This window comes from Pleurodeles waltl, chromosome 1_2 (assembly GCF_031143425.1).
Source record: "Pleurodeles waltl isolate 20211129_DDA chromosome 1_2, aPleWal1.hap1.20221129, whole genome shotgun sequence".
Lineage (NCBI taxonomy): Eukaryota > Metazoa > Chordata > Amphibia > Caudata > Salamandridae > Pleurodeles > Pleurodeles waltl.
Window position 1 is genome coordinate 153,237,894 of NC_090437.1, and position 27,235 is coordinate 153,265,128.

At 43.0% G+C, this 27,235-nt stretch overlaps 1 protein-coding gene across 2 annotated transcripts in view; it reads left to right on the forward strand.

Annotated features, from left to right (window-relative positions):
- NUP54 (nucleoporin 54) overlaps positions 1-27,235 on the forward strand; it is a 128,125-nt gene that overhangs the window by 86,293 nt on the left and 14,597 nt on the right. For both annotated transcript variants that reach the window (XM_069236842.1, XM_069236841.1), the window contains 2 exons: positions 15,539-15,735; positions 18,126-18,180. In XM_069236842.1, the coding sequence (XP_069092943.1) occupies positions 15,539-15,735; positions 18,126-18,180 (252 nt within the window). The remainder of the gene's footprint in view (positions 1-15,538; positions 15,736-18,125; positions 18,181-27,235) is intronic.

Here is a 27,235-nt window from a genome sequence, read left to right on the forward strand (position 1 = left end):
TTCTAAATAAATGCATACATGGTTTGGTTGTTGGGTCTGTGGACGCTGAGTCAGATCTGCTAAGTCTGTTTTGTTTTTCCTAATTCTTTTGATTTCACTAACACATTTTAACTTGTTCATTTTTGGGATCAGGTGCTTCAAGTGACCAGTTTACAAAACAACAGTAGCAGATCTGCACTCATAGAAGCTCTCCTTGATTGGATTCAAGTTTACTACTTTTTAGAACTTGCAAACATCTACAGTAGTAGGCTTTGTAAACTGTGCCAATCTCAAACCATTTTTTGCCTACTGTGCCAGTCTAGACAGAGGAACTGATTTGCCAGATGGAATAAAGACATAGAGGGTGATGGAGGACTTTACGTCAACCATCCTTCCTTTACTTTTCCTACTAAATTTCGAGATATTCGCCAACCCTGTGCACCTCTCTGTAAACAGCAAGAACCACAATCATAGCAGATCCTGTCAGTGTAGGAAAAGTTTGAAATACGGCTCTGTCAAACATCATGGCTTGTGGTGAAACAATTCCATTGTTTTTTGTTTTTTCTAAAGCAAACACCCAAAGCGGTATTTGCTTTTTGAAAAATAATTAATGACCCTCACACTATAGGCGTTCCCTCCCATGGTGTGGGGGAAGGAGGGTTATTTTTCTTTCTTCACTGCCAGGGTATACCTGGGGAAGATGGACAGTGAAAATTAAAAAACATCCAGCTGTCCACGTGGCTTTACTCCAATGGCACCTACTCTGCCTGACCGTCAGAGAAAGTTTTACACTGATGTAGTAAATTTCACTCTACCAAAGTATTATTTGCGGTCTGCCCGACACAAAATCAGGTGGGCAGACCTTGAGTTTGATAGGGTACTCCATCGTTATTGCAATTGAGTTCCTGTCTTTCATACTCAAATTCAGCCTCAGAGCCCCGCCCAATTCAAATCTGTACTGACACTGTTCCTCGTGGAGCATTCCATCTGAACCTTGGTCATTCACCCATTTACCTCGTGGCCCACTGCTTTTGTAGTTGGGAAATTTGAGAATCACAACCCTAATCTCACTGACTAAGCTACACCTTAGATCAACCTTTTACAAATAGTAAGACAGTCAGATGGTGCAACAAGTGATTTGTCCCATGAGATTTTCAATACAACTTATGTAGTGTCTGCACACATGAAAAGGTTGAATTCGAAAGATTGGGTGAAATGGGTTAGAGGAGTTATATGAAGTATTGAAAAAAAAAAAGGAGGTAGCATTGAGCCCTGAGGGACTCAGGACGCCCTAAGGAATGGCTAGCGTCTCAAAACAAGACGCTAGCCAGTGAGGGATGGTGGTAGGGGAAATAGAGTTAGTGGGTCAGAAATGACGTTAGGCTGGTTATCACCAAAATATCTGCCTCTAGTTGTGCTAGTGTCATTTTGTAATTCACAAGCAGCCAGAAAATGACTCATCTCTAAGTATAGACAGGAGTCATTACCCCAGCCCAATGCCCACCACAGGGGACCATAGTCCCATGGGCAAGCCCTACATACCCAGTGCCAGGAGGGGCCGCCCTTCAAGTGGCCCCAATGGCACACCACACACATAAACACTTGCCTGCAACTTACCTGGGATCGGCTTCCTCCTTCTGTAGTGTCCCTGTGGTGTGGGTGGTGGTGTTGCTGGGTGTTAGAAATGGGGTTTCTGGTTGGCTAGGGTATGCACCTCAGCCAGGCAGAACTTACCCACTCTAGTCAGGGCAAGGGAGTTACACGTCCAAGATAACCCCTGCTCACCCCCTTGGTAGCTTGGCACGAGCAGTCAGGCTTAACCCGGAGGCAATGCGTAAAGCGTTTGCACAACACACACATACATGTGACGCAATATCCCCACCACAAAGGAAACACAACACCAGATTATATGAAAATACACTGTATTGTACACAACGTAATTATTAGACCAACATCACATAACAGTACTATCCTGCTACCTTAGCAGTTGTCAGAACACGTTACACATTAATTACTCTGCAAACTAGCAGTAGTCACACATAACACACAGGTTACTCAGTATTCTGCAACATAAGCAGTAGTCAGGAAACACGTAATTACATTAGAACACTTGTCATAAGGATATCATAAAACGCCCATAGTAGGAACATTAGAAAACCTATGGCAAGTTAAGCAAACATATTAGCAAGTCATGCCCATAAAAGGAACATGTGCACACATATGTAAACACATCATAGGACAGGCAGGCAATATAACATAATTACAAAGTCTGTAAAAAGAACTTTAAATCAACGTTACATTAGTCCCTTTTAAAGTACCTGAAAATGATGAAAAGGCACCTCCAGTGCCTAAAACGAATAATGGGGCCCCCGGCGCTCCTCTGCGCAAAATGGGGGCCTCCTTAAACATGGCAGACCGAGAGGGGCGGCACGCACCCTCTCTGAATTCTTGACGGGCCCCTTCTGGGACCCGTGATCACTGGGGGCCCCCGGGCCTCCACCGTCTCTCTCCAGGGGGGCCCAGGTCTGGGAAACCTCAAAAGGGGGTGGGGGCGCCTCGCACCCCCTCCTAATTGAAACACGGGCCCCTCCAGGGACCCGCTAACTTCTGGGGTCTCCCTGGGCCTCCGGGGGCCCTTCCACTAAGGGAGACCCCTTCCCGATTGCCTTGGGCCCACGAGGGGGCCCACCAGAGAGCTGGCGGCAAGGGCAAGCCTCCGATGAGGCTGCTTCCCCGCTTGCACCGTTCGGGGAGAGCCCTCCGGGGCTGGAGCAGGTGAGGGAGAGGCGTCCTCCTCTCCCTCCTGCTCGAACACAACGCCGGCACCAGTTCGGCCAGCCGGTGCCCCGGGGGCGCTCCTCGTAGCGATCCCTACCCCGGGGGCACCGCTAGGAGCAGGCTTGCTCCTCGTTACTTCTGAAGTGGTTTCCTCGCGCCCCAGGGCACGGAGCTGAGCGCGATCCTCGCGCTTCACAGAATTTACTTCCCCGGGCTGCGGCGGTGATTTTCATCGAAGCGCTTTTCACAGCGCTTTAGGAAAATTATGCAGCCTGGGCTGCGGCGGTGATCTGGGCTCAAAATAAAGCGCTCTGCACAGCGCTAAGGCCAAATCTGACGCCCGGGCTGCGGCGGTGATCCTCTGCAGCAGCTTTAAGAAAGAGCGCTTTTCCTAAGCGCTAAGGCAATGCTGTAGGAGATCGGTGCAGGGGTCAGGGGCCACAGCACCCTGCCCCTGGGAACAATAATCAAGGAAAAGGTACAGGGCTGGTGGGCCCAGCTACAGGCCAGCACAAAGGATGCAGATGGTGGCAGTTCCTCCTAGTGACCAGGCAGGTCACAGGTCAGCACAGCAGCAGCAGTCCATGGCGGTTTCCTGGTGAGTCCATTCATCAGCGTTCTGTGTCCAGTTTCAAGTTCCAAGAATGTTCAAATTGTGGGGAAAATTCCCCTGTACTTATAGTCAGTTCTTACAGTGTTTTTACAGTGGTAGGGAGAGGAGGTTCCAGCCAGTTACAACTGGTTCTGGGAGTGCCCCCTCTCTCCTTTCAGCACAGGCTCCAAACATCAGTGGGGGGTTAACGACCCTATTGTGTGAGGCCAGGGCACAGCCTTTACAAATGTAGGTGGGCCCCGCCTCTCCCTTCTCTCAGCCCAGGAAGACTATTCAGTATGTAGATGCACCTCAGTGACACCTCCACCCTCCCTGTGTACAGGCTGTCTGAAAAGTATGCACAAAGCCCCAACTGTCACTCTGCCCAGACGTGGATTGGAGTCAAGCTGCAAAACACCAGAATCATAAGCACAGATAAATGCGCACTTTCTAGAAGTGGCATTTCTGTGATAGTAATAAAAAATACACACACACCAGTAAGCAGTATTTATTATCACCATCACAACCATACCAAACACGCCTACGCTACCCCTCATAAATCAGACAATACCCCTTACACATAAGGCAGGGCATTTCTAATGCAATCCTATGAGAAGGCAGCACTCACAGCAGTGAGACACCAAGTTAGGCTGTTTGTCACTACCAGGACAGGCCATGCAATATGGCACATGTCCTGCCTTTCTACATACATGGCACCCTGCCCACAGGGCTAGCTAGGGCGTACTTTAGGGGTGACTTACATGTAGTAAAAGGGGAGTCCTGGGCCTGGCAAGTAAATTTAGATGCCAGGTCCCTGTGGCAGAAAACTGCGCACACAGGCCCTGCGCTAGCAGGCCTGAGACAGGTTTGAAAGTCTACTTCAGTGGGTGGGCCAAGCAGCGCTGCAGGCCCACTAGTAGTATTTAATTTACAGGCCCTGGGTATAGAGATACCACTGTACAAGGGACTTATAGGTAAATTAAATATGCCAATCAGGTATAAGCCAATCATACCAACTTTAGATGGGAGAGCACCTGCACTTTAACACTGGTCAGCAGTGATAAAGTGCTCAGAGTCCTAGAGCCAACAGCGAAAGGTCAGAAAAACCAGGAGGAAGGAGGCAAAAAGACTAGGGATGACCATGCGTATGGCCAAAAGTCCAACACTGGGGATTGGGTGGGCATCTTTGTGCCCATTCCATGGTATTTCCCCATGGAAATGGGCCTACCTGCACTTTAATGCCTGGTCTGACTAGGCTCTAAATAATGACGCTAAGCAGGCTTAGCGCCATTATTTATGTCTGCCTCCCCCCTGCGCACCGTTTCTGCGCCAGGTGTTAAATATGGCGCTGGGGGGCTAGCGTAATTTTTAGGAAGGGAACGCCTACCTTGCATCTCATTGACTCAAGGTGGGTTGGTGCTTCCTAGAAATGGTGCCAACTCCAATATTTTGACGCTAGACGGGTCTAGAGTCAAAATATAAATATGGAGGTAAGTTAGCGCCATTTTAGCGTCAAAATAAATGACACTAAGGCGGCGCTAACCTTCCATAAATATGGGCCGTAGTATGGAGGAAGGAGGGATGTAGCAAAGGTTGGGACAGGGAAAGTTTTCTGTTTAGATGAAAAAGCACTTATATATTGGCACATTAAAAGCATGTGCCAATCTACATTCATTTAAATCAAGTCAGTAGGTTAAATGGATGTTTTATACTTAGCATAGACGACGAAAAGGGAAACTTCCATTCCCAAACCCTGTTAAAAATAGGCCTTTGCTGCGCCGTCTATGTCCGTGACGGATGAGGCGATGTTCCATGATTCGCAGCTGCAGAATTTTCTTCGTACTTCTGACTTGGTATCCTTGGGGGACTGGTTTGTCGATGGGAGGTTGATGTCTCCGGGGGAGCTACTGGTGGATGGGCCTATGAATGCACTGCATCACTTGTTTGTGCTGCGGATACGTGCTATGCTGCGTGCGCGGTATCCTAGTCTTTCTGATATTCCGCTGACCTGCCGTGCGTTGGAGGTGCTGTGGAGTGTGCAGTCGCCGAAGAAGCTTATTACTAAATTGTATGACTGTATACAGGAGCAGGGGGGGCGGGCTGGGGCTGGCTGCAAGGGCGAAGTGGGCGGCTGATGTGCAGGAGGACATTTCAGAGGATGTCTGGAGGGCGTGCTGTGCGCATATGAAGGAGTTATCGCCCAACTATAGGTTGCGCCTTATTCATTTTAAGTTTCTGCACCGCTTGTATTATACCCCTCGAAACCTGTGCGTTATGGGGCTGCGAGCGGAGGACGCCTGTGTAAGATGCCGGGCTCCGGACGCTGATTTTCTTCATTTAGCGTGGCACTGTGCGGAAGTATATGACTTCTGGAGGGAGGTTTTTCGTGTGCTTGCCGAGATGACTGGACTGGAGCTTACTCCGTCTCCTGCGGTGGTGTTGCTGGGTAAGGTGAGCGGAGTGCCGTTGACGGTGAGGCGATTAGTCGGTATGCTGCTACTGTTGGCAAAGCGCAGGGTGGCAATTTGCTGGGGCCGGGGTCGACCTCCTCGAATTTCCGACTGGCTGTGGGATGCTGCGTTTTGCCAGGAGCAATCGACAATTTATTGGGAACTGGCGCCGGAGGGCTCTAGACCACGAGATATTTGGGCGCCCCTCCGATCCTATCTTGCGTCTGAGTCTAAATGAGGAGCCTTTTTGCTGACTGGATATCCTGAGACATTGCTTAGGTCCTCGCTTCTGTGCATTGTTACTGAGTGAGATGCTTGCTGGTGGTGCTGACTGGTTCCTTCCGGCCTCCTCCTAGTTTGTTTTTTCTCTTCTCTTTTTTTTTTTCCCTTTGTTGACTGTTTTTCTGGGTTCGCCCCTTGGGCTTGGCGGTCTACTGAGACTGGTTCGGCTGTAGGCTGTATATACATGGACATTTGATATCGCTGCTGGACTCTGCCTGCTAGAACCTCATGGATGCTTAGAGACATTTGGCACTGTTTGTGCCTGGCGAGACTTCGTGGTTAAGTTAGGTTGTCAATGCATTTGTTCCCATGCTGTGTGGGCTGAAGAGGCAACCTTGTTCGTTTGTTGTATGATGTTACAATAAATGAATAAATAAATAAATAATAATAAAAAATAAAAAAAATAGCCCTTTGCTCACCTTGATTTCTTTAAAAGTATAACAATCGGTTTGCAACTGTGAGACACTTTTAAAAATGAAATGAAATTACCTTCCTACGTAAAGCAAAAGGTTCCGTGTTTCTAAAGTTATTTGAAAATAATGCTATTTCTACACCTGCATTAGCAAAAAGGTATTATTGAAATACACAGAATGTGGATGAGTTTGAATGTGTGTGTGATTTTTCTCCTAATATAGGTTCCATAGGTAAACTGTGAAGATATTCCATTAAGTAATGCAAGCATAACTGCTCTACATCGTGTCCTATCAAGCTACTCTGCTTCATTAAGTAGACCAGTCTCTAAAGGCAAACCTTTCAGTAGTTTGTCAAATTATACCTTTGGTCTTTTCATTCCGCAATCTTTATTTTTGCACTTACAAACACTGGACTAAAAGCAGCAACATGCAAAAAAAACATATGTACACAGGACAAAAAATGCCAACATGCAAAAATTATATGTGGTGCATGCTGTTTTTTAAAAACGTCAGAGCTGTATGAATACGGATATTTATTTAGAGGCAACAGAGCAAAGTACATGGCCAAAGGCAAGAACATATTCACAGTTTGTGAGCAGGTTAGTAGGCTCGACAGTTGGGTTCAGTCTGGGGAGAGCAACTTTCTACAGCATTGATTTCGGTTGTGGCCTGTGTGCTGTCAGATCGTTTGTATTTTTTCAGTAAAGAAGTTTGGGGTATTGTGTTTACCTGCTGAGTGTAGGAATAGTTGATATGGTAATGGTTTGGTGGAACGTTGCATTATCTTCAAAAGCCTTTTGTTTTTACTGCGCTGCCTCATTGATGGTGTTGGTGTTCACACATGCATTTTAGCAGTATGGGGTTGTCACGGGAACTGCTTTTCTTCCGTTTTGTAGATGGTGCACTTGTTGGTTAGGTCTTTACAATACCAGGGTGCCAATGACTTGGAAAAATACATTGTTAGGGCTATAAGTGGATGGATCCTGCCAATACTTAGACCAAGTCAGAATTTTGAAACTGAATTAGAAACCGGCCCTTATCTGACCCCATATTCATATGTAACTTTACAGGTGTTTTTTCCATTATGTTTATAAAACTCATACGGTATTTTATGTCAGCGATGCAGTACCAGTTTACATTTCACATTTACTTCATGCTGCATTCCCACGAGTGCAATTTAGTTTACCAGATGTTTTTTTTCGGTAGATTCTTTTCATGCAACATAGAATTCTTGTCACACTGTGAACTGAGTCGACTATAGGTGTCTGAGTGAATTTATGTTGTGGGTGGCAGTTCATAATGGGGCACTATTAATGGCTCATTGGTTGAGGATGAAGTCAGTTTAAGTTTCTCACATTGCATGGCACTGGGTCATACAAGTGTACATACTACATGCTGATCTAATGCTTGACCTCTGCACAGCACACAGTGCGATGGGAACTGGTGTCACAAGAGTAATTACCATTTTATACGAAACTGTGAGGAAGGTACATTGATGTTGAGGTATTGCCAGTGGCATGCTATGTTTACAAGTGAAAAGTGAGACTATATGTGTGAGTGAGAAGGCATTGAGTAGGGGAGGTGGCGGAAGGAAGTAAATTCAGAAAGAATGAGTGAAAAAGAGAAATAAGGTAGTATGATGCGCAAGATTGGCAGGCTGGATGGTTTCAAAAACTTGTGGTAAGAAAAAAAGGTTGTCTGACAAAGTGAGAGACTACAGAAGAAAGTTGTGTTCAGGGGAGAACGGGCCTGAATGAGAGACTCTGAATATTACTACCCTTTCCACAAATTTTACAAATGTTTACTTTTTTTAATTCATGCTTTCATTTTTTTATAATTGAAACATTTTCAACTCTAATTATTCATAAGTCATTATTGTCACTCATTTTTCCAGTACTGCTAACAGGCGTTAACAAAGTAAATAGGCCTGGCATGCAGTACGATGCAGCTTTCATTCTCAACCAAGCAGATGCACTACTGCATTTGGCAGAATTTGGGAGAACGATTGACTTCTTTTCCAAGCAGGCCCCTTTTTAAAAAGAAATTGTGTAGCTTACTGAGTCCCCACATGGCTGTCATTTCTGTTGCCTTTTCCATCCCTATCATTCTGGAGAGTGTCTCTGATAGATTTTAGTCCTTGCAAAAACAAATTTCCCAAGCTGTGAATATTTTACAAGTTGAAACGCTGACACGTAATAGTATTCATGCCTAGATGTATTGTTTGTAATTTGGCAAAGCTGTAAAAATGTTTTAATTTGCCCAGTATACTACTGAAATCTCACTAGGTAGGATTGTCTCTTTCACTTTCTGGCCACTTATCTCTCAGTCCTCAGGAGCACTGCACCACTGTACAGATTTTTATATTGTGGAACATCTCCTTACTCGTTACCATTCATGTAAAACATTAACTGTTTCTAAAAACTATTTTTTGCCTGTGTAGTATAATTTCATGAATTAGATACAAAGAATTCATTTCTTGGCCTCTTTCTAAACTCTAAATATTCCTTGTTAAGCTTTTAAAATGGAGTCCTGGTTCCTATAGGTCTGAATGCTTGCAATATTTGGTCTGGGGTTATCTCCATGCTTCATCTTGGAACAGAGAAATCTGTCTGCTCCTTCAACCAAAAAAAGTTAGACAGTGAAGTTTCTGGAATAAGATCTGATAACAGCTTTCTCCACTAAGTGCTTAATTTAGATTTTGGCAGACGGGTTACTCTGTCACAAAAGTGACAGATATGCCGCCTGCTGAAATATAAATCCCATTATTTCCTATGGGATTTGTATTTTGGCTTACAGGATATCCGTCACTGTTGTGACGGAGTAGCCCGTTCCCTGAAAGTTGAATCAGGCCTAGAATGTTCCATGTGGTCTGATGCCAACACTCCCAACAATCAAACGCTATTTCAGTTGACTCTTCGTGTCTTATTGCTGAGAGTCTTAAACATTATCATGCATGGTCTTGAAGTCCTGAGATAGCAACAAAACCCATTCTTTAAAAGCATGCACTCTGTGCTCAGTTGTAAACATTTTGCCCTCCATGTTCATACTTATACTTCTGCCGGTCATCTAATCTTGATGTGTCTGCATTATGTCCATGTTTACATCAACTATTTCCACAGTGTTAGCCGGTATAGCTTTCATGTCTCTCGTTTGACCCAGCAGTGTGATGTATTCCAGTGGTGTTCATAAATATGCTGTGAGGTAGGCTGTGCTTCCCGATCAGCAATGTTGTCTGCTACAAGCTGTTGTGGGTACTGTTGTGCAATGTTCAAACTGTTCAATCTTCTTTTGTTTATTATCCGTTTTGCCCATGTCTCAGGCAGGAAGATTCACCAAAGAGGCTCTGTAGTTTATGCCACGTTACTCTGGCAAAATGCTGGAAATTTGCTGTTTTGGGCAGAGGAGCAGCAGCTTAACATCAAAACAGCATTCTAGCTGCTTAATATCACAACCGCATCATCACACATCTATGTGACCAGCTCAAAATCTACTGGGCACTCATTTATTATGCCATGAATTCTGCAGACTCCCCTAGGTTAGTTGAGAATTTCCAGTGATGAGACCCTTGGTAGGAAAGACTACAAGCTTTGTAGAAATAAATGCATATCCTTGTAACAAGATGTATGTAAATTGAATTGCTTAAAGCCTGTGAGTAGAAGGTAATTGAGAAACACATTGTGGCAACTCTGTGTCAGCATGTGGTAAGACACTGTCAAAATCAGCTTCAGTGGGAATAATAATTAGTTGATAGGAGCAATTGTAAAAATTATGATTAAAGCAATGAGCCACCTCACAGATGCTGCCATGACCTAACTTGCAAGTATTGAACCATCATATACTGGGAATGGTGGCTAGCATGAACAATGGAGAAGGCTTGCAGTGATGTTCGGCCGGGAAGCATGACTTAAACCTAGTAATGCATGAGAAGGGGTATTGCTCAGCCAAATGTTTTTGCTAGTAATATTAAAATGGATAATCACATTTTCAGTGGTCAAACTAAGGGCCTGGTTAAGAGTATGGCTGTCCATAAGACCGCTGTACCTCCTGTGGCGGTGCGAGTGCTGCATCCTTGGTGCTCCGACCGCCAGATTAGGATGCTGGTGGTGGGACCGCCACAACACCACCAATGCCACCAGGACCATAGATCCACAATACAATACCAATTGACGCTCTACACCACAATACTCTACTAGACGACTCTCCACAACACAACCCTGTATGACATGGCACTGCAGGCTACTCCAGTTTGTCACTGCATTCTACTCTTCCCTACAGCAGTGTATGTCAATCTACTACACTGTATTCCTCCCCAGTCTAGTATACTCTACCGCTCTATGCCACTCAATTGTAGAACACTGTATTTAAGTCTAGTTCACTGTACAGCAGTCTAGTACAGTTTATTCCACTGTATGACGCTCTACCCAACAACACTCCACACCCCAATTTAGTCCACTACACTCTGACACACTACTCCACTTGTACCACTCCACTTACCACACTCTTGTGTACTCTCACTCTACAACACTGTACTCCAGTGTATGCCACTCCACTTTACAACAGTTTCTGACACTCTGTGACATGCCACACCATTCCACTTAACAAAAAAGTCACTCCTCTCTGTGACACTTTACTACACTCTAATCTACCCCACTCTTCTCTACACCACTCCACTCTGACTCTTTACTCAACTTTATGCAATGCCACTCCACTCCACTATACGATACTTTACCCCATTACATGCCACTCCACTTTTCTATACTATATGCTACTGTACAACACTCTAGAACACACTACCCAACTCCTTGTATGCCACTACAAACCACTTTACTGCACTCTACTCTGACAGACTACTAAACTCTATTCCATTGTACTCTACCACCACTGAATGCCACTCCACACCATTCTGTGCCACTCAACTCTACAACACTATATGCCACTCTACAACACTCTTTCCCCCCCCCCCCCCGACACGTTCCAGCAATCTGACATGCCACCCCACTCTATGGCACTCCACTCTATGATATTCCACTCTATTCCACTCCATTCTATGCATCTACAGTCTACGCTATTCCACTGTACACTACAGTACACCACTCCACTGTGTGACACTCTATCTCATTCCCTCTCTTCCCCATCTACCTCATTTACTGCTCTCTATTTTACAACACACTACTCCCCTGTACTCTTCTACTCCAGTCTACACCACGCCACTCTACACTCCTCTATGCCACTCAACTCTACAATACTTCATGCCACTCCACTCGACCATACTGTAACACAGTCACCTCTACTCCACGCTACTCCAGTGTAGGCTATTCTAATCCAATCTTTAGCACACCACTGTACTCCACTCTGATACTTTGACATGCCACAACATGTATAACTTAAATTGATAATGTGCGCACCACCTTCAATTTACAATAAATCGCACACCTCCAAAGACGGCCTTGTCACCTTACTCACCACACTACATTACCTATAAATCACCACTCCCATGTACTCCCGTTCTCAGAAATTTTCATTTCAGATGTCATATGTGTGGTAGAGAATGCTACGATTTCACATGCTAGAAGTCATGTAATATGTAACGATATATACAGTGACTGGAAAAGGCGCAAGTTATAGGTAATGCAGTGTGGCCAGCGAGGTGACAAGACTGTGTATGAATTACAGTAAATTAATAAATTGAAGGTGGTGCGTAAATTATAAATCCAAGTTATAAATATAACTCTAGAATTTCAACTGTTCGTATCATTTAAGTTGTGTTTGCATAGAAACAATAAATAAAGTTTTAATAAGTAGAACTTCTCCATAACCATTTGGCTTTGTCATTGTACATATCTATCTATATCTATCTATCTCTCTATTTTAGTCTTAACCTTCCTTTACCTCTAGAAACCACTAAAATTACCCTTACTACCTTTCACACCTTCCCACTACCACACCCCTACAAATTAATTAAAATTATCCTTACCATCTTTTCTCACTACCTAACCAAAAACCCTATAAGTACCCTACCCACTCTTTACCACTACCTATCATAACACCTAAAATTACTCTTAGCGTTTAACACTACCCATCCCAACCCCAAAATAACCCTTACCACCCTTTACCACTGTATATCATGTGTGGTAGATTCATGCATAGTAAGGCTTTGCAGAAAAGACGTTGCATGTTAAAGGTAACATTGTAAAGGCATATTCCCATCTAGCCATCATCTAAAAGAACATATTGCATAATGCACAAACAGTTAGGAGCGCACCTGCCTAATATCCCAGCAAATAATCTGCCCCATTGCATCATGATAAATGTAGTTTCCTCAAAAAACGAACTCAGTTACTTTTAAATATTTCACCTCTAAGTAGGTGCAGCCTTTGCTGTGCATCTCTGGACACATGTGTTTCTGGGTTAATCCCTTCTTCAGCAGAGAACAAATTTGCGGGGTGCTGGAAATGCTGCCATTAATCATCCGGTTTCAATACCTCTTCACTGGCATGCAGTGCCTGCTCCAGAGCTCGTCAGCCCAGTGGCTCAAGGGAGCCTTTTTAAAGTCACAAACAGTTAGGAGCGCACCTGCCTAACATCCCAGCAAATAATCTGCCTCATTGCATCATGATAAATGTAGTTTCCTCAAAAAACGAACTCAGTTACTTTTAAATATTTCACCTCTAAGTAGGTGCAGCCTTTGCTGTGCATCTCTGGACACATGTGTTTCTGGGTTAATCCCTTCTTCAGCAGAGAACAAATTTGCGGGGTGCTGGAAATGCTGCCATTAATCATCCGGTTTCAATACCTCTTCACTGGCATGCAGTGCCTGCTCCAGAGCTCGTCAGCCCAGTGGCTCAAGGGAGCCTTTTTAAAGTCACAAACAGTTAGGAGCGCACCTGCCTAACATCCCAGCAAATAATCTGCCCCATTGCATCATGATAAATGTAGTTTCCTCAAAAAACGAACTCAGTTACTTTTAAATATTTCACCTCTAAGTAGGTGCAGCCTTTGCTGTGCATCTCTGGACACATGTGTTTCTGGGTTAATCCCTTCTTCAGCAGAGAACAAATTTGCGGGGTGCTGGAAATGCTGCCATTAATCATCCGGTTTCAATACCTCTTCACTGGCATGCAGTGCCTGCTCCAGAGCTCGTCAGCCCAGTGGCTCAAGGGAGCCTTTTTAAAGTCACAAACAGATAGGAGCGCACCTGCCTAACATCCCAGCAAATAATCTGCCTCATTGCATCATGATAAATGTAGTTTCCTCAAAAAACGAACTCAGTTACTTTTAAATATTTCACCTCTAAGTAGGTGCAACCTTCCTTTACCTCTAGAAACCACTACACACTAAAATTACCCTTACTACCTTTCACACCTTCCCACTACCACACCCCTACAAATTAATTAAAATTATCCTTACCATCTTTTCTCACTACCTAACCAAAAACCCTATAAATACCCTACCCACTCTTTACCACTACCTATCATAACACCTAAAATTACTCTTAGCGTTTAACACTACCCATCCCAACCCCAAAATAACCCTTACCACCCTTTACCACTGTATATCATGTGTGGTAGATGCATGCACAGTAAGGCTTTGCAGAAAAGACGTTGCATGTTAAAGGTAACATTGTAAAGGCATATTCCCATCTAGCCATCATCTAAAAGAACATATTACATAATGCATGTTAATATGTAAACAAAAGCAAAGCAACATAAAGACTCTGGTTTCCTGGTACAAGCATTAAAATGTAATAATGAGCACTGATGCCACTAAGTTTTTTTGCCGAAAATGATGAAACCAGTTCAATAATCATCATGTAAATAAAGTTTTATTTTAATAAAAAGAGAAAAAGTTAATTTGAATGAAAAAATAGATCTACAAAGACCAGGTTATGCAGCTTTTGCTTTGAAATGTCTGTCCTTTCTGCTGTCAGTGTGACTTTCTGGTGAGCAAAGTGTGTTTAAATGCAGGGTGTTTAAGACCGCAGTACCGCCTCCTGCCTACAGGTGCAGAGCTGAGCAAAAATATAAACACGCTTGATGAAACACCGGTCCCCACAAGGCGATTTTAAAAAAAGTTGTAAAAATTGGCACACGTGCTCCTGAAGCCATTTTTAAAAATCATTTAGAAGACATTAACTTGTGGGGACCAGAGTTCAAGTCCCCACAGCGTGAGTGTGTTATCACACCCAAGTCCTTACAAGGATAGTCTCTCTCTCTTTCTCTCGCTCTCTCTCCCTCTCTGTCACACACACACACACACACACACTCTCACTCACTCACACTCTCTCTCTAGCAGGCTGAGGTGTCTTTCATATTTTGTACACACAGGATGACACAACCAGTGCTGCAGTCCTGTGTGGACACTGCCCTACACGCTCTGGGTACTGTATAGTAGGCACTTACATGTAAGGCAGTGCTTACCAGTTGGGGTAGCCAATTAAACACACTTTTGTGTGGGATTCAAATGCTAGCACTGAGGTCTGGTTAGCAGGTCTCAGTGCACTCTCAAAGTAAAAAAAACAGCAGCATCAGTCCCAAAACTTGGGGGCGAACACTCAAAAAGCTGAATTTCCACATAAATGTCACGACTCTAGATCTTGTTTTTATTCCTTTTGCTATGGAGTTGCCTCACCTGAAGCATATTCACCAAATGTCTTGTTATAGCTCTTGAACTGATTGTGCCTTTAATATGATGCCACAGAACTAAGTCTATGCTTAGCTTTTTCTCACATGCCTTTCTAATATGCCATTCTTCGGGTCAATAGACAGCACAGTTCAATACATGAGGCTACTGGCTGCAAAGGATGTTCTTCCTTATTTGTCCTTGTACTTCTGTACTGGAAGACTTTATGGATAGAAGGGTGGGGTAGAGCAAGATTTAGGCAACAGGTGAGTCGGAGCGAAGTTGCAGATGATAGATGAGCTTAATTAGCAATTGAATTAGTAACTTCCATTCTTTCTGTCTCAGTACGTCACAGTGTAAGACTGTTAGAGTGAATAATGTAAGAGAACCTATAATTGACAACCATTTTCCTTTTTTAAATTCAGGACAGAGGTTGTCATCTATGTAGTAGAACGTTCCCCAAATGGTACTTCAAGACGAGTTCCATCCAGTACTCTGTATAGTTACTTTGAGCAAGCCAACGTAAAGAATACACTGCAGCAGATCGGAGTTACAGCTTCCATGGCTAGGACGGAGCTCTCTCCGGCACAAATCAAACAACTTTTACAGAATCCACCTGCTGGTAAGAACCTTTCTAATGTTGTAATTTTTAAGGAATTGGCTTTTATAAAAAGTGAATCAATTACAATAACTATTTTAAGTACCTTCATGGAAGACTTAACTTTTACAGTGGCAGACTTTATTGGGCAGTCGGAGCTCCATGTGAGGGACGACTCCCTTTCTGAAGCTTTATTTAATATGTGGTTAATATGTAAAAGAAAATGAGTACTGTTGCCCAACGTTTTGCTTAGAAGCCAACAGTGGTGCTATTGAAAGCCATGTGGTCTTGGTTCCACCTCATGCCTTTCATTCACCATCCAACACACCCTGCCCTGTTATCACAAACGTTCAGGTTTTTTTTCTTATACCTGCGTTTTTTTCTTTGTCAATATCATTCTGTCTTTCTTTTCCTCTTTCTTTTCCCTATTTGTGGTGTTCTCTCTGAGCAAATGTTGCATGCTTGTTCGAAGTTCTGTTTTACTGATTGACAGTAGCATGGTTATGTCCTGGGCAGGAGTTCACTTTCTGACTTGCCCCATAACTGCAGGAACAAGCAGGAGCACTGTTTCACAGCTGTTTTTCATAGACGTGAGACCAAACTGCTCTCTCATATAAAGGTCGTCTTCCATTGGCTTCCATATTCCTTCCTGTTGTCCAAAATGAGAATCCAGAGTATGGTATTCTTGCCTGCTTGCAACTATTTTACCATTCCTATGGGAAGAAAACAACGAGTTATCATATTTAAGAGGGACATGCATATTAGAGGGGCTGCAATAGCTTGGATAATAACAATGTTGGTTTCTTATATAGTGTTTTAAATCACACTGAGTGATCCAACAGCAGGAAGGGCAGTTGCTACCATTGCAAAACTCAAGGGTACTCCCTAACATCTTGAAATAATGGAAGCCTTCATTGTCACTCACCAGAATCTGCACGTGTGGTATGTAAGTTTCACACTGATTTTGCAGTGGGTGTATCAAACCATTGATTTGTCTTACAGGTTAAAGTGCACTCATTGTTGCCCGGACCATGATTTTCACCATGTTTAATTTCTTATTTTTTAAATGAAAACAGTAGAGGGCGTTTCCTTGTTTATCATAAGTTCTCCGATGTACTGACCAGCATATTGTAGTGCGTTTTGTTATTATGCCTTGCAACTTATTCCCAAAATATTTTGCTGACAATCGTTACAGGGGGTGGGGGAGAATCCCACAGAGGGAGTGCTAGCGCTCCCTCTGGGCTCTGTTATGTCCTGGGCACACGAGCACTGTGCACAGAAGGGGTTAATACTTGCTAAGTGAACGAAAATAACTAATATCCTGACAGACGCCCAACTTTACATGATAGATTAGGACAGCTACTAGTGAAATGGCAGAAATTGTTTTTGGAAACGTGTTCAGTCTACATACGAGATCTTTTCCGATGTTTACGTGTTTTCAGCTAATGCATTTTATTAGGACTGATTTGGCTAACTGGCTTAGGTACTTTAGAAAGGTCTGAAAACGATTTGCTCCTGTCATGTGTTCTTGTGATATCATTTTCAATTTAAAAATGTATATCAGAAGGAATCTCGTGATGGGGAAAACGGGTAAATCTTTGTCTCTTCAAAATCCTTTCCTCTAATGTTGCGTATTGAATTGGGATCTTGGTCATGGATGGCACTGCTATTCTAATATTATACCTTAAGCTCAGCCATGTTGCCAAAGCAGCTGATTTTAATCCGCATTGGCTGCTAATAATAAAACCTTTTTCCGTAGTGTGGGGCGAGTGAGAGTTAAGCAGGCCTTAAACGTTTCTTTACACACTTATTATGGGTGGGCATGAGAAGTTCAGACATGGGAGGGTTTCTCAGCAAGGACTTAGCCAGACTGATTCCAGAATCCACATCATGTGATTGCTCTGGTGCAAAAGTTTTAGATGGTTGTCTTACCAAAGAACAAATTGTAGTGGCATGTCTGCTATCTGAAGACTCAATGCCACTCTGAGAAATAAACAATTTCAGGATGGACTTGGAGGTTTTACTATTAACACTTTCAGAGGCTTGAAAAAAAGCAGCTAGAATTTTCATCAAGCTGCACAACGAGGTGGCAGAATCAGCCGGGAACTTGTGCAAGATAACCTCACTGCTACACATAAGCAAACGAACTGACAACTTGTCAATCTGAGTCAAACCTGAATGGATGTAAACTGGTAGTTTGTCAAGTAAACAGTTCTGAACTTTAATTTGGCCAGATTTTCATGATGTATATTTTTGTATTTCTTGCTGATTACTTATACGTAACCTGTTTAGGTACCATTGTTTTGTACGTGATAAATAAAGTAAACAAAAAAAGTGATGCTTAATAAGGCTGTCTATTTTCACCAGTACTTCCTAGCAATCCGGTTTTAATACGTTTTTAATTTCATCTGCAGGAGTTGATCCGATTATTTGGGAGCAGGCCAAAGTGGACAACCCTGATGCAGAGAAGTAAGACTGTGCCCCCTAATTGGCTGCTATATTTTCAAGCATAATTATGTCACATTTGTGTTTAGTCTACAGGTGGAAATGTAACATTTCATTTTAGGTTATGTGCTTGTCTTGCTTTACCATTTATAGTAGATCATAAGATTCAAATTTTCCTTCATTGATAATTGTATCTTTAGGGACTTCTGAATGTACAAAGCACTTTTTCTTTATTGGTTACATCTTGTACCTTTAACTAGCAATATGCCTCTCTTTATCTTTCGCTTGTAACGCCCCCTCACTCCTCCCCCCCCAAAACCACTTCCAGAAAACAGTTTCCTTGCTTTTTTTTTTTTTTGCCTTTGGCCATCTTTCCATGACCACTCAGCATTCACTTACTATTTTGCTTTATCACCCCCAGAGTTAGTCACTCGTTAACAAGAGAAAAGTGTTTCAGGAATAGGGATAGGATGACTCTTCTGGTGCTTGGACATTTACCAGTTATTACTTGCAGTTGATTTTCATTGTGGACAGTATTTGCTATTTGTCAGATATTAGATGTTCTTCTGTGTCTTCTACGTCATACTTTAGCAGAAGGGCAAGCCCTCCAACAGTTGGAGGATTTGCTTCTGCTCCTCGATAATCAGCAGATAATTTTGCCAGCCTTCTTCCGTCTTGTCACAGGTGGGCTACTGCTTACGGGAGCTGATTTATGAAAGCTCGGCTATGCACCACTTTTTTCCTCTGAAAATGCATGTGAATGCCCTTTGTCAATTCAGCTGGCATCCTGTTAGTGCTTACCTCTTGTAGAAGACCAGCCAACCCACTATCTACTCTTTTTGCTGTAGAAGGCAACTTGGATGTGACACCTACTTAGTTTTACAGAGCATGTACTCAAAAGAATATAACTCTTCCTGTTTAGTTTTAGCTGTTTGCTATTGTGCTGCCCAAATGCCAAGGAAGAGTGAGTGGAACACTTTACAAAGAACATTTTTGTTGTATTAGATGTTTTGCAATTGTGCGGTGTTGTTTATAGAACCTTAATATATATGTATATCTATCTGTAGGTGGTTTTCAGTAAATCCTGTTAGGAAACTTGAATGTGAGTGGGAAGGGTTGAAACCATATCATTTGAAAAAAAGTATATTCTAGCTTTTTTGAGATGGCAAAACAGTTGTGGCCTCGATTAAGGCTTCATAATATATTTCACAGGTATATACTTATATTAAGGCCTCATTGCATTGTGGTTGATGTAAAACTTGCTTTTCTCATTTGTCTTCCTACTTGTATATTTTCTGTGATGTAATTCCTGACATCATGACTTTCCACTTTCATTATTGCTCTTCAAAGGAGCTTGTTAGGTAGGGCTGACTTTGCATGATGGCAAAATTTCAATAGCTAAAATACCCGAGCAGCTGTTCCAGCAATGGAGAAGCCCCCAGTGCTGACCACTGAATCGGAAGTCGGAAATTTCAGAGACTAATACATCTTCACTTAGTGAAAGCAGCAGAGGACATACTGCATACTCTCATTTACGGACTGATGGAGGTAGTTATTTGCCAATAATGGCATGATTTTCTTTGTCAAGTGCTGAAGCTGGGCTTGGACCCTAGTTCTCTATCAAGGCTATTGTCATTAAATTCATAAACACTGACTACCTTGCCCTGCATTTCGGGACCCTGAAACATTTATTAAATCTGAGGTTAACGATTTCCATAAATAGCTACAAATTTATACAGAAGACCGTTTACACTTGTGTGTGTCTCTTTCGCTTTTTCTCTCTTTCGCTCTTTCTCTCTCTCTCTTTCGCTCTCTCTCTCTCTTTCTTGTAGGGTTAATGAGATAAAAGACCTTTCAGCAGCTGAGCTCTACATGGTCTCCCATTTTAATTGAATATTTGAGTACCCATCCTTCATTCCTCCCTACAGTGATGAGAGAATTTCCTATAACCTCGACCGTCATTCTCCCAAGTTTTTCTTAGTAATCTATCCTCACCGGTAGAGTATGCCATACACTCAGGACTTCAGGAGAGTTCTTGGCATCTGTTTAGACAAGACTGTACCCTCGCACAAAACAAAACTTTTTATGAGCTACGTTCATGTTCACCAAGGTCTAGCCCCTTCAAAACAATTATTCTCTTGAAGGTTGCACTTCTTAGAGCACTGTTGCCTTGATGTATATACAAAAGGTAACTCTAGTCTTGCTCAGGGTACCTAAAGAAAGCTATTTCTTTTGAGCCAGTTTTCAAAGTTCCTTCAGTTTCTCTTATGGATAGTTTTTATGTCCTATATGACCAAGACCTGTGAGTTATGACTTTTGTTTTTAAGCTTGCTATTCTGTTTGAATGTTTATTATTATAAATGTTGGTCCTATGACGGAGGAAAAATGGGTGCTTCCTAGTCCTTTTACTGTATCCTGGGAATCTTCATTGAAGTCCTAAACAGCCCTCCCCACAACCAAATCCTTGCTTGTGCATCTGGTATAAAAACATCCTAAATGTAACTCTAGTTATGTTGTTAATTGAACTTATAAAGCGCCTAACTACCCGAAGACCTCGCAGCGCTAAAAGGACAACAATAAAAGCTATATGGAGGGGACAGTAAGGCCTAAAAAAAAGTCAGGTTTTGATTGCCTTTCGGAAATCAAGTTCATGGCTAATTAGTCGGATGCAGAGAGGAAGGGAATTCCACAGTTTGGCCCCCAAGTATCCCATCGTAGCGACGCCCCATCTGGCTTTTTAAATTTTAGATAGTATAGCCAATGATGTTGAAGCGGATCTGAGGACTCTGGTGGGCTTATAAAAAGTAGCCAGGGTTTTTAACAAATGAGGTCCCCATTATGTAGTGATCTATGGATGATGCATAAGGTTTTAAATTTTATACGTTGCTCCACCGGAAGCCAGTGGAGAGAGGCCAAGGCCAGTTTTGCCGAGGTATGCCTTGGGATGTCTAATAAGAGGCATCCCGCGGCATTCTAGACCACCTGTAATTTCCTAATCACATATTTGGGGGAACCAAGAAACAGACTATTGCCATAGTCAAGTTTTGACATAATTGCCTGAACAATAAGCCTTTTCGCAAGAGGAGGGAGTATTATGAATACCTTTCTTAAAAGTCTTAGTGATCCAAAGCAGGCAGCCGAGGTTTTCTTGGCATGATGTTCTAGGGTGAGAAGGGAATCTAACTAGATTCCTGGACTTTTAATGTACTTCTTGTGGGGAGGCAACTCCCCTAAAAGGGAAGGTAGTTGGGAATTGTTAACTGGATCCGAGTGATGGCCTAAGATCATTTCTGTTTTGTCCCCATTAAGTTGGAGCATACGATTTGTCATCCAACCTGATGCTGCCCGTAAACATGAAGACAGTGAGGATCCTATTGACCTAGTGTCCACATTTTGCTTCAAAAAGATGCAACTCTTTGAAGAAACTGTCATTCTGAGGACCATAAGTAATGGAAACCCCTGGAGCCTTTTTTCATCCTTAAAATGTAAGTCTATCTGGCTACATTTTTCCTCCATGCTTAGAAACGTGAGCAGCATTTTGGGTTATGGGTGCTTCAATATAGTTTAAAGAAATGTATTTTGGTGGCGCACACATTCTAAAATTCAGAAACCCTTGCCTGTATAGACATTTGGAGTTTGAACTCTGTAAGGATATATTTGGTGATAGAAGCCGATCTGGGGTCCAAGCACACATTGGGTATTCTGATGTTTAAGCCTTCAGTGAAGATTCCTTGAATGCAAAACTAGGACTACCGGAAGGTACCCATTTTTCCTTGAGGATCAGAGTATTGTGAGTGATTTATTTTGAGCCTGACTGAATTTACGTTTTCTTGTACTGAAGCAAAGGATATAGGTCATTCTGCTAGTAGGGGACTCCCAGAACCAGTTCACAACATCAGAGCTTGAACTACTGTACAGCCTTCATTAAAGGGGACGGGAGCTTAATAGTTTTCATTAGATGGAATTAATTGTTGATTTTGTCACATCAGGGTAGATGTTAAAGGATTTTGGATGGGACAAACGAGGTTTGGGAAAAGCTATTGATTTCGAACTCTGAGCCACATATTGTCAAGTTTGGAAAACTGTGTTTTCTTTCTTGTTAGAGCGGAGCATGAGGATGATTGGAGAAATTCCAGTTATGGATTTACTCAAACTTGACCTTTGATGGTACAGGTTGTTAATGTGTAATACCCTCAATTAATAAGAGGGTGTCGTCTGCATCTTGGACAATAGTAATTCTCGTCGCATCCATTAGTACTCCAAAAAGCTGATACACTGTATGAATAGAGTGGCAACTGGGAGCTATAATGAAGCTCTTGGAAAGGCTTTAAGCAATTCTGGTAGTGCATGGTTGCCATTTCTTGTCCTGGACAGATGTTATGTGTTGGTTGGGAAGGATACAACTAAAGTACATCTGCAAATTGAGTGTCTGAGCCAGGCTTCAGTGATCTATCATATGTTAGATCAGGAGATGAAGAATGATGAAAGGGCAAGAACCCCATTACCAAGTACACCTAAAATCCCAAGGTACATTGAAGGTGGTGGTTTCAGTTTTGTGATCCATATGGATATTTGTTTGATAGAGGGCAAAGAAAAGACTCCTTGTGAATGATTAATGGAATGGGTGACTCCATGTTTTGATGGCCTTTCAGGGAAAAGTGATGTGGACTGTAAGTTGGCTAGGACTCCTGGTATCAAATCAAGAATTATGGTGGATAAGGTTAGCTGTCCAATTTTTGGAAGGTCTGGAAGGGTGCCTTGCAGTACGGAATAGCTTGTCTTGTGAAGCCACACACAGATCAGTAGGAAAAATGAAGATGTAACAATTGCAGGGCTTCGAGGGTATAAGAAGCTGCTTTTTTGGAGTCTGTACCTTTTTTTTTTTTTTTTTTTTACTGTTTATTTTTGCAGAATGGTAAGGTTTCTTACTCCTCCTGTTTGAATTTCCGAAAAGGCAAATCTATGTTTGAGTCTTTTAGTGAGATGAAGAGTTCACTGTTGAGTCTTTTGGCAGAAAAATGAATAACCAAGGTAGTGTTGCAATTGCTGTGTCTTGTGTGCAAAGTGACTCAAATGTGGTTGAATCTCGGGGAAGGCAAAATGAACAGTAGGTTTACCTTTCAGGTCCAGCCAGGATCAATTCAGTGTGCAAAAAGTGCACATGCTTTTGAGGCTCCAGGTGAAGCTGTACTGAGGTCTTTGACTAGTTGCAGGGACTCTGGTGGCCTTATGCAGTTTCAGTGGGTCTGACTTTGCTTAAGTAATCGCTCAACTTTAAGATCTCCACAGCTTGAAGTCTGAAATATTTAAAGATAATTGCAAAATCCTCTTAACAGCTTGTAGCTTTATTAATGTCTAATCCACCCCTCCCCCTCCAATCTCTCAGACCAGCCAACATCAGGCATGGGAAGTCTAGGGTAATACGTTCCCCGTTAGAGGGTATGTAGTACGTTGGATATCTATGTAGTGTACCGAATGTAAGTGGACACTATGCAGATAGTCTAGATGACCCTTATTAGTTTACTGGAATTAAAATAATAATCCCAAATGCTCTCTTGTGGTAGTGTGGGCGAGCAGTTTAGGCTTATCAGAGGACAGTGCTCAGCATTGTTGAACACACAGTCAATAAATGTGACCCACACTGAAAAATAAACTTGAGACCAATGTTGTGAAAAATATAGTTATTTTTATAGAATGTAACTTCAAGGAAGGTAAGTACTGTTGCAGTGTATGAATTCTTGGCAAGTAAGTAAAAGATTCACTCAAATGCGGTTTACACAGTAAAGGACTTCCTTTGGGTCATGTGCTTTTACTGCATAGGGGTCTTTGTATTTGGTTCTCAGGGTCCTCTTTAGGTCAAAGGTTACTAGGGGAGCAGGTCACAAGAAACATCAGCAGTTCAGTTTTACCTGTCCTGGGTTGTCCAGGTGCAGAGGTGCTGGATAGGTTGTGTACCTTATGCACTGTTCAGTTGGCTTGAAGCAAGGCCATGTGGAAATACGCTGCAGAGGGGGACTATGGGACAAGTCCGGGAGCTTCTAGTTTTGGGGGCGAGTTCGGAAGCTGGTGGACCAAGGGAACACCGTTGGTTGTCATGGGGCCCAAAACGTGGAGCTCGGGTGCAGTGAGTTTTCGTTGTTGGTTGCTCCTCCGTCAAGGTGCATACAGTTCTTGGTTGGACCTGCAGGAAGAGGACAAAAACAGGGCAGCTAGTCCACTCTTGGTGCTGGCCTTTGCGATGGTGCCATCCCTCGGCAGCTGGTGTCTGGTTGCTGCATTGGAGTCTGGACTGGACTCAAACAAGCACTGGTTGCTGCAAGGGGTCCGGTACCCCGGGTATTGGTGCAGGATAGCTCCGGTAGGTCCTGGGGTCATCTCATTTGGTGGGTAGGTGGATCAGTCCTTCTGGAAGTTGGTGACGTCCTCCTGGGCGGCTGGTGCGTCGGTGGACCTGTGGTGAACAGAACAGTGAACCGGACGTTGTGGTTGGTGCTTGCAGGGTAGTGGCTCTTAGACTGCAAGGGATATGCTAACAGCTTTGTGAAGTGCTGGTTGCCCTCCAAGGCTTTTGGAGGATGCACAGCTGCAGAACGAGTTAGGTTACCGCAATTGTTGGTACAAGAGCAGGTAAGCAGGCAGAGTTTCGGGCCAAAGTCACCAACACTCTGCCATTCTTGCTTCTTCAGCTCTTCTTAGTCTTTCTTTTGTCAGATGTAGCTGTTCTTCTGATCTCAGGGGGCCACCTAAATACTCAATTTAGGGGTGTTTAGAGGAGTGTAGGGTAGTAGCCAGTAAGCTACTTACTTCTGGGGTGACTACACCATCTATATGACCACTTCATTTAGGCAGTGAGCATAACTCTGCCTCAGAATTCATAGTTTAACCAAAAACAAGATGGTGGAAACCTTCTTTTGTGGAGCACATCAGGCTGCCCACCCTAGGAGAGTGACAAACCTGGTAGTGCACCATGCCTACCTGCATAGCTCATTTCCAGCCTGTCTTGGTGCTAAATGGGCCTCAGGGCAGGGGCTGGTAACTCCCAGGTCTGGGGGAAGCCAGGGTCACATACCAAAGGCAGCAGGGTGTTTGAAATCCCTAGCCTTGGTAGGCAGATTCCTTACTCACCCTGCTGGCTGAGGTGATAACATCTTCCTCCAGAGCGGGCATTAAATCTGGCCTCTGAGAGCATGAGCTTTCACCTTCAGGGGATCAGAAACCTGTCTGGTGGCAGGGTGGTCCATACCAGTCAGCCAGCACACAATAGAGCTACTAGGTTTTAGGTGCACCTGTAAGGTGCCCTCTGGGTGCATGTTATATTCAATCCAAGACTGGCATCAGTCTTAATTTATTAAGATGAGGTGTTAGATGCCAAACACAACTTGGGCCCTAAGACAGGATGCATTATATTTTATGTGAAGACTGCAGATACGTCCTCATATAAAATATAATGCATCCTGCCTTAGGGCTCGAAGGCCTGCTGTAGGAGTGACTTAAATAAATTAGATGCAGTGACTTAAGCATGGCACAGTGTGTGTCATATTGTGTTTTCACTCATGGTTTGCACCATGACACGCAGTCTGCAATGGCAGGCTGCATGCAGTTTGTTGGGGGGGGTTTGAGGGGGTCTCTTAGATTGGCACAATACATGCTGCAGCCCTTAGAGACCCTCATTACTACCCAAGCCCTAGGCACCAGGGGTGGCATTTACTAGGGACTTGCAGGAGTGCTAAAGTGTGTGCTAATTGTACACTATTAGACCTTTTACCTTGTTTTTGGGAAAGAGCACTGACACTCGGGACCTAGTTAGCAGGAACTCAGTGCCCTTTTTTCGAAACACCCCAGTACCAGTGGCAAAAAGTAGGGGTAACCTTGTCAAAAGGGGCACTTTCCTACAGGTATGAGTTTGAAGAGGCATTAAATCAAAACGGATGGGATGTGTGTGTCTACGGTATGCACTTTCCTTTTAAATGTGTGACATCAGATGTGGCAATTATCTTGGATCTGGTTATTTGCTGTTCACACCAGTAGCAGCACTGGCAGTTTATTTGGTTGCTTACTGCATGCACCAGCCCACCTGAGTTTGAGTGTTCTCAATTTAAAAAAAAAAAAAAAAACACAACATGTAAAAAAAAAAAAAAGAAGAGTGAGATTTGAAGGGTAAAAGACAGCCGGAACAAGTCATGCAGATGTGAGTTTGGGGGTCAAAAGGGGATATCGTGGATGTGAACTTAGCATTTTGCCATATGAACTACTTTTCTCAGTAGTTCACATCCGCGATATACGTGGGCTGATGATAAGGGTGATGGAGAACCCTGTCAACACAGTGGGTAAAGGCAGCTGAACCACAGTAGTCAATGACTGGCAGGTGTTGTCGAAAAACCAATTATGAATGCGTAATTGTGTGTTTTTAATGGCAGCAAGAGGTTTTGCTAGAGTGTAAATGTCTATAGGTAATACCTAAAATGTACAGCTTAAAACACATCAAATGTGATTGGTCCTAATTGTTAATGTCTATACGTAAGACCTAAAAATTTACAGCTTTAAACACATCAAATGTGACTGTTTTTAATTGGAAGTTTGCGTCCATATCTGAGATCAAAATACCAGCTGTTCAGAGCAAAGCAGGGTAAAAATGTAAAAATTGAGTTACTCAGATAGTAGAGAAATATATGCCTTCAATGCTTTTGTGTTTTATCTTGATTGGTGCTGTTGAAAGAGGCATTGTGGAGCTGCTTATTCACCATTGGGTATTCAGGTTTCCTTTGACTACGTTTTTGCTTGATTGCGTGGTTCTGGCAGCTGTCCTTTTGAGAGGTTGCTAGTTTGTTTGGTGCACTTTTTATTTTCACATTGTATTCTTCTCCTCGTGAGTTAAAGGCTCTCAAAATATTGTATAGCTTCTCAAGCTGAAATAAAAGACTGGCCTTCATGTTTCAGAGGTTGTTTTGCTTTACTTTTGACTGAGCCAAAATACACACACTGAAAGGAGTCGAAAAGATTCTCTGGAGTGCACTTCTTAATCTGACAAATTCATTTATTATAGCTTTTCACAAGGCTCGGGAAGAAAGGCTTGAATAAT